Source organism: Antedon bifida, chromosome 5, assembly GCF_963402885.1.
Source record: "Antedon bifida chromosome 5, ecAntBifi1.1, whole genome shotgun sequence".
In the NCBI taxonomy this organism is placed as follows: domain Eukaryota; kingdom Metazoa; phylum Echinodermata; class Crinoidea; order Comatulida; family Antedonidae; genus Antedon; species Antedon bifida.
This window is the reverse complement of record NC_136230.1, coordinates 28,021,417-28,039,999: the sequence shown is the minus strand read 5'-3', so window position 1 is coordinate 28,039,999 and position 18,583 is coordinate 28,021,417. Positions and strand designations below refer to the sequence as shown.

General features: G+C 31.8%; 1 protein-coding gene across 1 annotated transcript in view; it reads right to left on the bottom strand.

Annotated features, from left to right (window-relative positions):
- LOC144841879 (phosphorylase b kinase regulatory subunit alpha, liver isoform-like) overlaps nt 1–18,583 on the bottom strand; it is a 104,817-nt gene that overhangs the window by 7,254 nt on the left and 78,980 nt on the right. The window contains exons 23-27 of the mRNA XM_078698156.1: nt 17,708–17,834; nt 2,962–3,072; nt 1,997–2,011; nt 605–652; nt 275–357 (exon numbers count right to left, since the gene is read on the bottom strand). Of these exons, the coding sequence (XP_078554282.1) occupies nt 275–357; nt 605–652; nt 1,997–2,011; nt 2,962–3,072; nt 17,708–17,834 (384 nt within the window). The remainder of the gene's footprint in view (nt 1–274; nt 358–604; nt 653–1,996; nt 2,012–2,961; nt 3,073–17,707; nt 17,835–18,583) is intronic.

The window sequence follows — 18,583 nt, the reverse complement described above, 5'->3', positions numbered from 1 at the left end:
TACACTATCAATCTAGTTTTCATCATGTCCATATATGGGCACATCACATTTTTTTGTCACATAAAGTTTGATAATGTTGACGAGCTTTATGGATACCATTGAGTTTGAAAAAGGACCAGAACACCGGAGTAACCCTATTTCTGAAAGATGCACTAACCACTTGGCCGATATTACTCCCAGTAGTAGCGTATCAAGAAGTAAACAAGTTGGGGAAGGGAGCAGAGCCCATCAAACAATATTGTCAATTGGTGGTAAATATTTCTTTCATTGTTACCAGAAGAAATTCCTTTTTGTCAACTCGCTGATTTCCATCACGGTCAAACATCTTGAAAGCAACCTCAAATCCGCCCTTGGGCTCTGAAAAAATGAAATGGATAAATTCAGTTTTTATTATCAAAAGCAATAGATGAAAAGATACTTTTAAAGTTAAAGACAGTGAACATTTGAAGATATTTATTAGGCAGTTGGTAGGCCTGGAGAGTTCAATGAAAATACTGCAGTTTCCCTCCTTATAAAAAGAAGTCAGTGTAGCTTATGGACTATTTCCCTTTAGGTCTATTAGTGGTCCTTTTCTTAATAATGACTGCCTATTGTTTTTACTTACTTGTAAGAATACACAACAGAAATAGATATTCTGTGTAAGAGATGATACCTAAAATTAAAAAAATACACCAAGTCATTATAGATTGATATATATGTATATATGAAACACCACCAAAAAAACTTTTTCTCACTACCTCTAATAAACACCTTTTCCTAAAACAAATTTTCTGTGACCTTTACTGAACACCAAATTAATTTAACCCTAAGATAATACTAATAAGAGTGAGTACAGGCTGTTAAAGGCTAAAACCCTGGAACCAAAAGTGTATTAAATATACACAAATAATGTTTTCTACCCGATAAAGTATATTTCCATGAGTTGAATGAAAGCTTGACTGTTTAATTCTATGCTCTGCCTCGTTCAATAAAACAGTCAATCATTCAACAAATATTCTCCCCATCTGACATAAGTTTATACTAAAAATGAGTAATATAATATAAAAAAATATAATTAGTTTATTATACACCCATATGTTCAAAAGTATAGTAATATAAAAAAGCAAGCATTTTGTTAGCATAATATTAATAATACAAGTAAATGATGAATATAACAATGACAAAATGACCAAGAAAAATAAATAAATGGCGAAACGAATGATGGATGGATAAAAGTATTTGGTAAAGTTTTTAGGCTCAATTTCAGATACAAGAATAGGCTGCGCATAAACCTTTTTATATAGGCATACATTCCAACCCATGTTTCCAAAAATTATGGGCCCTTATATGGTTATACAGTACAAGGGCAAAAAAAACCATTTCACTACAACTACAGAACATTATGAATTGGAGATAAATAAAGAAACAAACTATAAAATATTAAAAATAAAATTACATGAAATAATTGGTCCGATTAAAATAAACTACATAAAAACAAGAAAAACTGCACAAATATGAAAAAATAATAATAATAAAAACATTCTCTGTACGCTGGTAAAAACGCACATCAAAGCTAATAACTAATATTTCTAATAAAGAAGTGATTTTAAAGTAATTACCATACTGGACAACCTAGTTGCTTTGATTTGTAATGATTGAGGTTTTTAAACTCCCACGCACATAAGGTTTTATCATTTACAGTTTTTTATTAACAATAATAATTAGATATGGTCAACAACTAATGATGTAAAGTGCAAGAGCTTTTATCTGCCAAGCATCACATCATAGGTGTGTTTAACCATCAACTAACCAAGTCTAGCCCTACTCTGACATGATTGTTCTACTAGTAACTACTAACATACACTGTTTCAACTGTACACAATTCTCGTTTTGGCCTGTATATGGAACTGTATAATAAAAGTAACATTTTAAAAAGTAGAAATACAATAATAAAAGAATGCCAATAAGTAAAAAGAAGGCCCATGCAAAATGTTGTTGGCACTTATGTTACACTTACCACTAATCATGTCCGCTATTACACAAAAAAGAAGTAAAACAATATTTATTAAGTTTATTTATTTTAAGTGATTATTAAGTGAGGTCTCACTGCAAATTGGGCCACTTGGTACAAAATTAAACTATAGTTTAAAAATCACAAATACATTTTGTTTAAAGTCTAATAATAGGATTATTTTATTTATCTATAATTATTATTATTAATATTATAATTATTATATTTATTTGTGACTCATTTTGTGGTGAAACCTCACAAGTGTGCTTACTACAAGAAATAAAATACAGCCCACGATAATTGCAATCTTTACTTTTGTTAAGTAAACCCATTATTTTTAAGAGTTAATAAATTAATCTACCAGAAGGAGATGTATTTTATTTTATGGAGTACTCATTGTGACTGGTGCACGAACAAACACATACAACACAATAGTGTTGGTCCTTTAAATTAAAGCTGGTTACCATAAAGTCTCTACACCATTATCATTGAATACCTACGCGCATAAAAAGTACAATAATTATGTATTACCTGGATGCAAGAAACATTTACTGTACTTTTAAAGTGTGCTCAGGTTGTGTAGCAAATTTATGGGCACCAAAGTCTAAAGCTCTGTCTACACTATCAAACGTTATATGACAAAATAATATGATGTGCCCATGGACATGATGATGTCATATCACTACCATATATGGGTATATCACTACCATATTTAGGCACATCAACCTTTTTTATTGTCAAACTAGTTTGATAGTGTAGAAAGAGCTTAAAGTGCAACGGTTTTTTCAGACATGATGCTGTTGCTGCCAAAGGCTAGTGTAAGGCAAAGCAAGATAACTGTCACCAATGAATTAGCATTTTTTGAGTATAAACTTTCAATATGAACTCTTTATAATACTATAAATATATAACTAATACTGCTACTGTGTTTCTTAATTCACTAAATTAAAAAGAAGTAAATAGTTTAATACCTCGACCAAGGACAGATCTGAAGAAGTTCTTAGAACCTTTCTTCCTAGGTGGTGTGTTGTTCAACATATTGACTACTTGTTCTCCACGGAGTTTAAAACGTCCAATTCGGGCTAAAGAAAGGAATAAATCAGAATTTAAAAATAGGTTTTACAACAATAATAGAACCTGCACAAAATTAGAAATGTTTTCTGCTTATCAACTGAACATAAAAATACATAATTTCATGACAGAAATAGACAAAATAATAGTTAATAATAGTTCATTCTTATAAAGCGCATATAAGCAAGCTCTCAATGCGCTGAACATTATTACCCCAGTCATTTCCTGATCAAACACCTATGGAAACATACTCCCATATATGCAGCTAGTAATCAGCGCAAAGTTGTGTCTTGATCTAACCGGGTACCCATTTATACACCTGGGTGGAGAGAGGCAAACGTAAGTAAAGTATCTTGCCTAAGGATACAAGCAATGCGGCGAGAGTTGGATTCGAACCTCGGTCTAACGATCAGTAGTCGAACGTCCAACACACAGCACCACACGCCCCTACTAAAGCAGTAGTCTGCATTTGTTTTTCATTTTCTTTTCTTATTTGTGTAAATCTTTCAAGCCTTCTTAAAAGCTTTTACTCGCTTTTTCCCTCCACAGAAGTTTTAACCTGATAGATTTCCGGTTTGATTAATTTACCAAAAAAAGATTACAACATCCATAACTAGATAATACAAACAGTTGTCATATAAAAAATAAGTGACATCATATCAGCAGCATGAATCTAACCAATTAAATGAATGACATTTACACAAGGAGTAAGCAGAACAAACATTAACAAAAATAGATGTATCAGTTTACATGATGAGTAGGTAATTATACTGATGCAATATTATTCAATTGAGTGTTGATGGATGAATTTCCGTAACATTATTACTGTTGTATTGTTTAAGTCCACTCTACTTCCAATTGGAAAGGTTGGGAAAGTTCATATCGGGGGTAAGGTCAACATTGAGTGCAGATCACCACATCTGTAGTGACAAGAAACACCAGTGGCAACAATACTTTCCAAGACTGCAATCATCAACACAAACAAATCTTTTAGAAAAAACTTCAAATGTGGAAGCCAGTTCACCCAGAGTGTACATTTATCTAGATTTTTATTTCCTTAACCGTCAAATTCAAGCGATTACTATTTTGTCGCTTTAAAGTTTAATCATCAACAGTAGAGTCTTTGTCATTATTTCTTAATTCTCTTCTCATTTCACTTCCGCAGTATTTGCGAAAATTAAGCACTATGTAAAAAGATTATTCTTGTCAAATCAAACAATTATTTTTATATCAAAATGTATTAAAAAAATAATTAGTTAGTTAGTTTTAAACCTTCCTTATAAAAGTTGAAATACCGTACCGACAATTAAAGAAAGTACAGCGGTGTTCACCTGAAAGTACAAAAGCTACTGATGAACTCCTACGCTATAACAAACATTGCCTCAATTAATACAGAAGCATATAGAAGTTTGTGATCGATGAGAATACGACAGTTTACACTTGTACAAGTAATTTGACGACACCACTTATTTCAATCAATATCGGATTTGTCATAAACAAGATGTTTTTGGCTTCTTTCTAAATGTCACATTAAGTAAATAGTCATAGGTTCATCGCTAAAAATAAAATTTGACTAATTCCCAACATGCGTGATGTGGAATGGTATTACCTACCCAAATGCTATCATTTGTTCATTTGAAGGCAAAAAACTATGATTCTCCTATCTTGGCAAGGTGTTTAAAGTTGTCATTGCTTTTTAAGTTATGTTCTCTTTCTTAGAGGGGGAAAGGTTTATATTGGTTTATCCAGGTATGCTAAGCAAGAAACAGAATTTATGAGACAACTCAAGAATTAGGGACAGGGCCAGGCAAAGTACTTTTAACAATTCTGGGAGAGTAGAACAAAAAAATGCTACTTTCAAGTTTAATGTGTAATTGTGTAAAATAGTTCTGCTGCCCTCTATAAAAAAACTTAATTTGATTGGCATAATTGGGAAAAAAAAGTTGTCGTTCGTCCTTCATCTTTAAAGATAGATACAAATTAGATCTTGTGTTATGGCTGACTTCCAAATCTAGGCCTACCAAATAGTCTGCAGTAGTTTTTAATCAGGATGCTCTGAGTAGGGAATGTACGGTTGGCATAACTTAGTCATGAGTGTCTGTCCTCATTGGATGTGGAGTAGGATGCATCCACCCTTATTACCCTCGCCACACCAGGTGTTGTTGGTGTCTGAGAGTTCCCAATCCTTTGGCTTCCTCCCAATGATTCCTAAGGGACTCCTTAGCATGCCATTTTCATTAACAGAAAAAATAACAAACAACAAGTTAATTTTTATAACCTTTACCAATGATTGGCATACTTGTGCTAAATATTACAAGGTTAAAAAATAGACTAAAACCCCACCTAGCACCACACACCCGCACCCTTAATATGAAAAGAACTAAACACAAAAGCTAAATTCATCAATGTACAACAGGAATATAATGCTATGAATAAATGATATTAAATCTCAGAAACCTTAACAAACATTTGTACTAACAAATTAAATGTAACTATTAATTTCCTTTACATAATTCGATCAAACATATTTAAATTAATATAATCATATATAATTTAATTTAATGCCTGATTTCAAATTGAATATCTTATACTGTATACATTTGTTAACTCATGTAAAATATGCTGTAAAATGTCAAAAAGTAAAAATTTTCTTCTTTATGCATTATCTTCTAGCTCAAATCAAACTTCTTAATAATTAGAATCATATCATATGAATACAAAGAAGTATAAAGGAACAATCATGGTTGTTTGGTTTTTAAACTTTTATTTTATTCAAAGGCAACGGTAAGAAAAAAAAATAGTAGAGACTGAAATGTTTCTTAAAAATGGATGAATGCATAATAAAAAAAAAAGATAAAAAACATGTTGTGGGAATGGTAATATCTTAAATAAATAAAAAAACTTCTATCTTTGATGAATACTGTAAGAATATAATTCACAAATTTGGAAAAATGATCATGCTAAAAGCTTGTAAAATGTACTGTAAAGTATTAAAACCCAGAGATATTCAGTTTAAACTTTATGTCATACAATATTACTAGGATAGATGAATATTCATGATTATGCTAAACATTTGCTAACAAACAAGACCAATCAACCACATTTCCAACTTGTTTATTTAACCAATCAAGTTGCAAAAATGGGATGCTAAAACTTATTAAAGAAAAACCTCTGGGTTTAAACAAGTAGGTTAAAGTTTTGTCAAACCAGTATTGAGAATAAAACGTTTGTTCTGCTTCATCGCCTTCGGAAGTGGCATTGGTTTCAACTGATGATATTATTTTATAAAAACAATACAAACGTATTCAGAATAGGCCTCCAGAGGATTGTTGAGTGTCTAATCAAATGTAAAATACAACAAAGTTGCCTCAAAGAACCCAAGGTTACAGTACAGACGACAATAATTGTTCCAATACTCCACTTAAAACAATAAAATATTTATTATTTCACAAGATTAAAGTTTGTTAAAGTTCTTGTTCTAGTTCTTAGTCTTTGTAAACAGTGACTGACAATAAGATAAATGCCTGTGTCATATGTTTCGCTTCTACATCATAACTTTTGCTAATAATTCGTTTCAGTAGTATAAACATACAATTCTCCTGTTAATTGAATGGCAGACTTGAATAATGAAACCGTTACAGTAACCTAGATGTTCTTTCCGCAACAAAATGTTAGCGCCCAATCTCGACCTGTTATCCATGAACTTCGAGAGAAACAGTTCAGAAAGTGGTAGAAAAGTAAAGTTAGAATAGTTGTTTTTACTGAAAAATTGGAAAAAAGTGATGAAACCATACAATTTACCTAGATTTTTTCACGCAATCCAAATGATGGATTGTCTGAAACATTGAGTCTAACACCACAACACAGAGGGGTCTAAAAATACTGTATATTGAAATATTACCCAGGGCAACACAGAGGGGTCTAAAAATACTGTATATTGAAATATTACCCAGGGATGGCCCTAAATGGCTGCCTCTTATGAGTTACATAAAAGTATTAAACGCAAGGCCAAGAAAGTGAATAGCGTGATGAAATAAGTGAGTAATACTTGCGTACTACTTGTCTTGATTATAAACAATGTGCTTTCTTGTGCTAATTAATCATCATATTCATTATAATTGTATAATGTTTGACATTAGAGCTTCTTGCAATTACGTACACCACAACAAAACACAGACAGTGAGTCTAGTCACCGTTGCGTATCGTCATGTATTCGCATGCAATAACTCGATTAATTCATTGAAGACGAACATTTCACTAGTTCACACGTACGTCATTGTACTATTTTTTAAATATTGTACTACCCAATGTTTAAGCGTAGTCTGTTGAAAGGCAGGCTCATATCCGAGAACCAAATATAGTAGATGTCTACAAAGCATTTTGGCATTTCTTGCAATGCATCAGTGCAGTACACTACATTCCAGTTTATCAATTATCTTTACCTACTCTACTTTAATATAAATTTGTTTTATAAAGTTTCAGAATCTACACACAGAAGGAAACCATGATCAGCCGAGGTCATCTTAAATTTGTATGTCAAATTCACTTATAGATATATACTGAGATGATATATATCACCATTTGGCTATCAGTTCATCTATTATAAAGCTGTCCCTCTATAATCCCAAGGTCTTAAACTGTTTTCTGCCAACCAAAATTCAAAAGTAATCTTTTTTATGTGAATTTAGGTTTAGCTGATATTATAATGAGCTGTAACTGCTATCTATGTAGAATGATTATTCTGTTCAGTACCAAAATGAATACGATTGTTGGAGATATCTAAGTTGCTTATAGTAGGCCTAAAACAGATCACAAACACAGCCATGCCTCTACAGTGAATTATTTCAGAACTGAATGTATAAGGTAGCCACTATACCTGACTGATAAAGTGTATTGCCATTAATTGAAGGATATAAGCTTTGATGTTGCATGAATCTGCCACCCCACAAAACGTAAACTTACCCATTCCCCTACCCCCTCCTTCCTCAACAGAAAACTATTTCAAGTCATTGTTTGTGAAATGACATTGAGCATTTCAGTAAAACTGGTGTTTATGCTGAATATGTTGACCCTCTCTCTAAGTAGTCATCATAAAAGTAGTAAAAACTGTAAGTGGCAATTACTCTGCATAGATAGTGCTTATAATTACAAACCTACGCCAAAGAAGCGTTTTCTTTTGGTCTAGTCCATCCCCGTAAACCAAACCACAGTAATATACACACCTTGGTGTCGCCATTCAGTGTAATTAAAGGCTGTTAATCCTCTTCTTGTTTGGACTTAAATCAAATTATTTTGTCAAAACAGACTTGTCGTCAATCAATTTCAATTGACCTCTGAAATGACAGAATGAGGATATAAAAAGGGGGAGAAGGAGGTATGGTAGAGAATGTACGAAAAATGAAGTAAAGAAAGTTTGGGAAACAGAGTCCAAGTGAAAAGAAAGTACAGCAAAAAGAAGTAAAGATTCAAGAATGGAAAGAAAGAAAAGAAAAATAATGTTTTAAATGAAAGTGAGAAACAAATAGAAATGAGAAGAAAAGGAAAGAACATTTTGAAAAAAGTGAGAAAAAGAACGAAATGAGAAGGAAAAGTTTTTAAAAAGTGTGAAAGAAAGTGAGAAAGATAGAAATAAGAAGAAAATGGTTTTTTTTTAATATGACAGAAAGTGGGAAACAGATAGAAATGAAAAGAAGAAAGAATATATTGAAAAAATTTTAAAAAGTGAGAAACAGAAATGAGAAGAAAAGTAATGCATAATACTTAGATAAATAAGAAGAAAACAGTTTTAAGGTGCTTTAATTTGATGTTTTTTGTTAAATATTAGTAGTATTAGAACATTAAAAATGTATGTCACAAGTCAGTTGCAGAAGAAGCTGATTAAATATGACTAAAGAGGAACAAGATCGGAACTAGGTAAAACACACTTAAGCTGTCAATACCAAGCAGTTGTGGTGTAGTTAGCAAAGTAATCATTTACTTGTTTATTTCATCAGGACAAGTGGGGGGTATAATACTAGTAACTGGTATAAACACACTGTACATGTATTAAGGTCATAGTCCTCTGCTAGGGGCCTAAACTACCCCCAAATTGACAGCCTTGAGAAAGACATCTCCATTGTGGTTCAAACAGAAGTGATGAGAAAGAAATGACTTAGGTTGTGGTAGAATTTATAAGGGCAGTATGTTTGCATTGGAAGTTGAATTATTTAACTATGTGTACAATGTGGTTATAGAAAAATATGGGTTGGGAGCAAAGAATGTGTGAGGATTGTACTTGTTTGCTTGTGATTTATTTATTTTCCTCATTGTTTTATTTATGGGACAAAAGTATTTATGTTGATGATAACTTTGTGAACTTCTTATAGCCCATTGGGGTAAAGTGTAGTTAAGATTAACTGTAACATTTACTATGATAAACTTTGAAACCATTGTAATAGCAAAAAAAAAAAAAAATTCAAACTACCTCTGGGATTATGGATTGACGTGACTGTACCTATCCTGTATTCATAGAATATCAAAATGACTGGAAATACTTGGGAAGTTTTTAAACTACATCAGAAAACTACCCTTGGGCGGATATTTTTGCTATCATTTGCTGACCGTTCGTTCGCAGTAGCAGGACCCAAAATTTGGAACAGTTTACCAAGTCACATTAAACACTTAGACGACTATAATCAGTTTAAAAAACATTTAAAAGCACTATATTTCAAACAATGTTACGATACTAATTGATGTGAAGCGCCGCTGATTATAATTAAATGTTGTATAAATGTGCGCTATACAAGTAATAATAATAATAATAATAATAATCATACTACTGTATCTTGGATTAACATCTTTAAAGTTTCCATCATTTTTCAAGGTACTTTATTTTCCTTTCTATATTGGATGTATGCCAGTGATTTTGTGATGACAGTAAATTTAAACTCAAAGATCATTCAATTTATGGTCTTACAATTTCAGATTGGATTTATTTCTTTTAGACACATTTATTTCATGTTGAACTACGAAGTCAAAGATAACTTTGATGACACAGCTTAAATATGACTACTCAACTAAAATTAGTTAATTACCCTTAAGTCTTTAGGTATTAACATCTATTCTGTACTTTGTAATTCCACTTGCTGGTGTTGAAGTTATACATGCGATTCCACTTAAGTTAACATTTGAATATACTTTTGTTGAACTTTTATCTCAAAATACTTGACAACTAAGTTTTACTTAATTCCACTCAAGTATGTAAGTGATTCCACTATCTTTAGTTTATTGGAATATGTAAGCAAGTTCTACTTGATATCATTAAAGTAGTTTTAAAAATGATTCAAATACTGCTGTTTAATTTTTATTTTAAATGAGACACCATACTGTAGAGCAGTACTACTATTACGTTCTACTAGATTCAATAATAAGTGATTCCAATTATGGCTATTTATAATTTTCTTGTAATGTAAGCAGGTTTTGTTCAATTCCACTTAAGTAGCTTTCTTGAGAAACATTTAATATATTTCAATGTTAATTATAGAAGACTAGCAAAGCACCCATCATAACAAAGGAAAGCAAAATGAAGTTTGCTTGAAAATAAAGATATAAATATATTGCCTTGCATAAGTTCTATTTATGCTACAGACAATGTTATTTCAGCATGCACACTACAGTTTGTTTTCAAAAGCATTTCATCACCTACTAAAGGCCCAAATTAAACAGCCAGCTATAAATAGAACAATACATTAAAAGGCTGAACATAATGTTAAAATAAAGTGTTCAAGTGGCACAACATATACCTATGTATCAACAAGTGATTGGGAAATGGTTCAACTACATATCTAACCAAAAAAAAATGGAATGGAGGGAATTAACCAATTATTAAGTTGTTGATAAATAAAATTATAATGGTAGTCAACAAAATTCCACATTCAATACCTGAATTACTATATTACGTTTCAATACATACAAACAGGTTTTGGATAAACTGTAATGCAATTATGTTTTTGAATAAGATACACTACCTATATTTTAACTACATTTTTAAATTTTTAAACTACAGTACTCACAACTTAGAAGTATTCGATTAGCTTAATATTATATAAATAGCATTGACAGTCATAACATTTTGGAATAAAATCTTAAGTTCTGATTATTTTATCTCATAAGAAACTGAAATAAAAGTCTATAAAAAAAAGTTGGTGAAAATTGTAAGAAATTTACTGGGTAACAAAAGAGGTTTGTTCCAAAACAATGAACTTGGAATGACTTCAATATTTACAATTTGTTTTAGCAACATTTCCTTTTATCCTTGATATGTCCTACTGTTTAGTTGTCACTAAAAACTAATAAAAAAACTTTCATTTAGATTAAATATTATAAGAAAATTAGGAAGTGAATAGGGAAAAAACTGAATAAAAATATATACTGAATGCTATTATGAAATCTTTGTTTTAGATACCAAGCTCAAATTTGGTATGGAAAAGGTGACACTTGTTTTAGCAACATTTCCTTTTATCCTTGATATGTCCTACTGTTTAGTTGTCACTAAAAACTAATACAAAAAACTTTCATTTAGATTAAATATTATAAGAAAAGGAGTTAGGAAGTGAATACCGACTAAAAACTGAATTAAGATACACACTGAATGTTATTATGAAATCTTCAATACCTGCTCAAATTTTAGTGTGGAAACAAAGATCTCAAGAAAATTTCAATGAAAAAGAAAAAATGATAAAATAAGTATGATATTACATTATAGGTATTACAGTACCTACAAAGAGGAGGAGATTCATTATGATAAGTAAGGAGTTTCCCATCAGTTCTGCAACGCACTTGTATGTCAGTTGAGATGAGTTTCAATTCAGATGGGCCTACTAAGTACAAAATCTGAAATCGATCAATTCACAAAATAGAACATGATGACGTAAAGCAGACTCAATGATAAATTCATTCAAGTTCATTGAAAATAATATGATTCATTTGAATAATGGGATAGGAAAGCTGATATCCTGATCAAAAACTTTTTAGACAACATACCAAATAAGGTAATAAACCCAATAAATCAAATTTATTCTAATTAGAGAATATCTTTAGAACTTTTGACCACATGATATCTTGAGACCCAGGAGTATTATATCTTTTATTTCTTTTTGGTTCAAACAACCTTAGCAAATCTATAAATCTATTAGAAATGTAACGTTATACTATTATTAGTAATACTTAATCATGATACAACAGGATTCTCAGACCGTTTTATAAGCATCTGACGTCATAATATATATCGGCTCTATCGTCTTCTCTAAGGATTTACTTAATTTTCTTTCAATTTGAAACATCAAATTAAATTTAAATATTATATGAAACATCTGAAAATCCATTTTTTACTTTTTAATATCAAAATCATAAATTAATTACGAATACAATTTATAGCTAACAATGTTTTTGCTAGCCACAGAATGTATATATATTTCCCACGGCTCCCATCTGTGGTCTAATAGAGGCAAATTGGTATAATTTCAATGTAGCTAACAGGAAGTGGGGGCTAGCTGTAAAACCTGTGTCTTAGTCAGACCACATGGGACTAGCCATAGATTGAAGCTACCTTCAATCCTTTTAAAGAAAACCGCATAATATTATTACTAATAGTACCACCTACTGCATCTATTTTTGTATCAAAGTACTATATATGCATAATAATACAAAAGCTACAGTAAGATGGATAATATTTTATAATACTGATTCGGGGCACATAGCTTCCTTGTTTAGAGTAAAGTGATGACCTCACATGTTGTATGATCAATCAGAAACTTGTAAGCAAGATCTGTCACTTTCAAACAGCCAATCAGAAGGCTTTACTTTAGAAACACAATGTGATAGGTTTGACGTAATCTTAGAATGTATGTTTTATTATAGTTTCAAAGAGGAAATTAATAGATTGTGATTACTATCTAAAAACATATAAAAGCCTACGCAATTTGATTAAGATCTTTATTCAAAGCATTTGCTACTTTTATACAGATTCATTCTCAATTAAAATACACTTGACAAAAGTCAAATAACTCTTTCCCTTAAACCAATATGGAAAATCTATTTTCAGACCATCGTTTCTTTATCTGTAGTACAATTAAAAAAATGGAAAATTATGGTAATTACAAAAGCATGATAACTTTAAACAACATGCAATTGTCTCTTGAACAAAGTGTAGTTGTCAGCATATGTTGACCAGCTTGATGTTAATAGTCTATAGGTTTAATTTCAAACCACAAAATCATATCTGTTTTCATAATTCAATTATAAGGTCATTCAACTGGTTAGCTACCTGGTTTTTTGACAACAAAATTAAAGTGGATATTAAAGAAAGAAAAACAAGATGATTGTGTGCAGTGGTGTAATGCAGCGGCATAAGGCCCCTGGTTTTGGTACCCTAAAGGCCAATTTACACAAACAAGCGGTAGCGATAAGTGGTAAACAAAAATATAGAATCTATGTTATTTCTGACCACTCACTAAATGCGGAGCGGACAGGTGGTTGAGCGGATACAGGTTCTATGTGGGACAAGCACATAATTTTCCGCTTACCATTACCGCTCATCTATGTAAATTGGCATTAAGGGCCTTCCCCAAACACTGAGGATAGAGAGTGTCTGAATTTTTTTTTTCTGGGCCTTGCTCTGGAGCAACTGATTGTGTGATGAATAACAATTGTACTGATGATAATAATATGGAATATAATTATGACTTGACAGTTGATAAACAAGGATGACGCCTGTTTTCAGGGGAAACCTCTCATTATACTAATGTCTTTATCTGAATTAGGACAGTTTTTACCCGCTGCCCAGGAATCTAATTGATAAACATAACAAAATGGATACAGGTCTATTAATATACTATTCTCCTAGAAACGCCTTCGCAATTACCATTATAGTCAGAAGTTGTATTAAATTTAATCAATACAAAAACAAAAATCTACTTTTTGTTTTCAATCCGAGCACTGTTGTCTTCATTAAGTAATTTGTTTCGATAACAAAAATAAGTAATAAGATATTTTTACGATATAATTATTATTGTTGTGGTTTTGCAGCGATTATACAGGAAAACAGGTGCTAAGCATTAGCTGTACGCTCAAGATCTAAATAGCCGGCTCAAGTAAAGTGATCCGAGTGGATCGTTGGTGTAACTCAAGTAGCCAGAATTTGGAAAAAGGAAGTAAAGATGAAACTTAAGAACCAAACAGAGGAACTAGAAAAATCTATGGTATCTATAATTCAAATTACTTGGAAAACAAGTAAATATTCAAGGAAGCAATAGTTAATATATATAAAAAAAATTATTGCATCAAGGTAGACAATGGTGAATTTTATTTAAAACTTTATGTACCAAGGATACTGTAGGCCTACTATTTGGACTTATAACGATAAAAGGACAGTTCCTATTTCATCCTCTACAAAAATAATTGGGTGTAAGATCCTTATGTTGCATTGTTTAATACTAATTTTTATGATCCACTACCACCACGTTACAAACAACGACGTGAAAGTAGGTAGATTTACGTGCACAAACCAAGGTTTATCAAGCCATAAATAGAATAGAAAAAAATAATAGTGCCGCATAGTAAACCCGATTATAACAACACTTGCCTGGGTGAGCGGGTGCTGATTATAAAACTTAAATCAAGTTTGTGTTCTTAACACTCCCAGTGAGATCATGTCAATAGTTTATATAAATACTGGATATCAACAATAGTAGTAGCTTAACATGTGACATTGATAAAGAAGTCACTTTTTGGGGTTCACAGGATTGTCACACACGCAAAGCTCTGTCTATCACTATCAAACTAGTTTGAAAAAAAAAGTGTGATGTGACTAAATATGGTAGTGATATGCTCAAATATGATAGTGATATGACATCATCATGTACATATCCGTAAAAATTATGAGACACTTAGTCAAGTTGAATTTAAACATCTTGTATAACTTCTATTGTACATAGTTTTAATATAGCTTTTACTTTTATTTTTCTTGTATTTTTTTCCAAATCTGGACCTCTTGGGAGACCAGTACTTGTGTATTGAAAGAGCTATTCCAGAATAAAGAAAGATTTGTATTGTATTGTATTGTATATATGGGTACATCACATTTTTTGTCAAACATGTTTGATAGTGTAGACAGAGCTTAATACGATGTGTCTTCTCCATCAAAAGACACAGACATCCACTGGCAGCATTCTCGCATCTGGCTTGCTCAAGTTTAGCTAGATTGAAGTTTAAGAGCCTTAGCAGGTGAGCTGGAAGAGGACCCAATTGTAAAGTTTCATCAGCCAAAGACTCTACTAATTGTTATTGTTTAAGAACTCAATTCCTTTGCAATTTTTTTAAAAACTTCTATCATACAGTACAAATTTAAATGAGTCCTGTGAAAAAGAAGTTTTTGTGTTTGTTTGCTTGCTACAGTACCAGGTGCCATCCCTATTCCCTCAACCCTCCCCATAAAAAAACAACAAAATTGGAAGTAAAACAAACCTTTCTTGGTGTAATGATTTGTATTGTAGGAATAACAGCTCTCATTTATCGTCACCTAAAAAAACTAGTCTGACAGTTGTCGCCTCATGAGCTACACTTACAATGAGCATTCGCACATCGAGGGTATGTTGTGACACAGTTATTTTATGTAAAGGATGAAATATTGTCTTAATGTAGTCAGTGGGCCGATGACCTACCAATATTCACAATGATATAAGTTTATATAGCAAATTTAAATCACCATGCCACTTTAAGTTGAGTAATCTTAGCAAACAAACACTGAACAGACTGGTGCCAAGAAAAACACACACAGACAAGTCCCTGAACTAGTCCTCTTCATCAAGGGTTCTCCCATCAATAAGACTACATACTGTTTTTGCCAACTTTTAACTGTCAGTTACCGTACGTGTAAATTAATTTCACGACAAATGTATAATGCTCCCCACCCACCACGTCTTTGTGATAGTTAATATATGGTGAGGTATTACATTAGGTGAGGGAAGGGTTGGGATCTCCTGCATAAAATTAAAGGTGGGCTTTTATACTGTAATAAGAATTTAATTAAGTAGCAAGTTTTAACGCCTCTCAAAAGTAAAAACCTTTTTTTAATATTTGATTATTCCTCCGGGCAAGCATGATTTTGGGCTGGTTTTCCAAATATTCCTAAAAACAAGTTGTTCAAAAAGTTCAAATTTAGTATCATTGTACTTTTGTAGTCATTTCATTTATATCATAAGTTATCTAAACTTTGTTGACATCTATACATTCTCTTTCACCTCCTCTCTCTATTTCACAACATATACTTAGACAAACATCTTCCACGCTGGCGTTGCACTTTTTAAAAAACCTTTCTGCCACACCTGATGTTTAATTTGCTTTTAATATCAAGATGACTTGTTTATCAAATATGGATGTCAAGCCAACAGTTTCAAATAACCAATCAACATCCTTTCCTATATGCAATATAACTAAATTTCATTGAACTTTGGTATATACAATCAAGAGTTATGACCAGTGTGAACAAATTGAAAGCAGAGAAGGTGGGAGGGGTGTTCAGACATGAATAACCGTGTCATGACGATATGGACGTTAACAACACATTAAAATATGGTAAGTGTTTATAGGGCCTACTAGCTAGCTATGAGACTGACATGACATATTTTCGCCAAGCTACTACTAGTTACTACTCACTTTTGAATCAGATACAGGTAACACCGTCAATTAAATATTAAGCAAACATAGCATAGCAGAATTCCGCAACTAATTTGGTAGGAGTTGGTGGGCTGAGAAGCTGATTGACAAATCATCTATAAATTCCACCAATCAAACAAAACCCCTTTCCCTTCATCTTACCTCCACCTGTTGTCTTAAATCTTATATTATCGCCTACTTAAGTACTATGATTCTCTGTGAAAAACAATAAACACTTTAGGATTTTACTTTGTATCTCTTTCTAACACTTTAGCTTACCTAAAACCATAACAATAAAACTTCCACCAATTTTTACTAGTATCTGGTGGATTATAAATTTAACTTGATCTTGTATGTAGGTTTTAAATACAACAACAGTTTAACTATGATAGGTATTTGGAGGAAATCTAAGGGAAGAGGAGAATAGATCTCATAAAATTGGTCTGAATGTTGAAATGGTATCAATAAAAATCCCCATAAATGTTAGAATTATACATTAAAGTACAACCCAGGCAGGGCATCTACCTCACACATACAGTAACCTACATTTTTCTAGAAGCAGTTTTTCACAAAGTTCAATTTTTCCACATTTACTTTTTTTAAAAAACACCAAAATAGCCCATTTCTACAGTAGCTTAACCTTCCTCTCACTAATGTACTTTTCTATAAAAAAAACCAAACATTTGGATCAACAGACAGACAGAATGGCACAAATAAGTGAAGAGATTCTGAAACCACATCTAAGGGATTACTTTACTGCAGTAAACAAGTTCTTTCTGCAGTAACATGACCCTAGTTTGTTTCAATGTAGAATGTTATGATACATTCACTGCAACAAACACTATCCTAACAAATCTTGATATACTTGTAAATAATAATAGTATATAGTAAATAAAATGTGGTTACTGCAGTAACTGCAGTATAATGTTGAAATGATCCCTAACAAGAACTTACGTCTAGGATTCTCCTCTGTGATCGATTCCAAGAAATCTTGCATCGTCATATAGATCTGTCCATCATATTCACAAGATGCAAATGAACGAAATCGATCCTCTTTGCTGGATGTGTAATAATCTTCTTCCTGTAACAAAAGATAAAAACCCAAATATTATAATTATAATATCGTTTGTTCAACAGATAGTAACAACATAAATACAACAAATTTGTGTAGCAAAATTATAATATATTATTATATAGCCAACTGTCAAAATCGGAAATTCTGTCACAAACAAACCTGATTGTCTGTATAGTCTGGTCTTCATATCGATTTGAAGCAACAACAAAAAATATTTTTGGACCTTTGATAATTTAAAACTAGGTCCAGTTTTGAGAGAGTTTTTGGGGCATCAGAATTCAGATAGGTAAACTATAGTCACACTTTCACAGTTCATTTCTTGACAGGAAACATTTGATTAAAAAAAAATTTGCAAAAAAATGTAAAGAAGAATTTTGGTTTATAATCATAATTAATGAGACCCCATTACACTTTATGAGTTTTACACTTTATGAGTTTTACACTATTGGAAAGTCATAATGACGTTACTCATCAAATTTCAATTTTGTGTTTTGTGTTTTTTTTAGTATCATCAAGACTTTAGTTTATCTTAAGGTTGAAAAATTCACCAATACTTAATCAACGTTTGATCACATCTAGATTATTATCCAAATGTTTTAAATTCTTTAACACATGGACACCAACGGCAATTAATGTTTTGTCTACAGTACGTACATTTCCGTGACAAATCTGCCAATATCGTTATTTTAAAGTGAACTTAGATTGCGTTGGAACCTTTTGCATGCCTCCTACCATCAGGGCCAACACGCACAGGG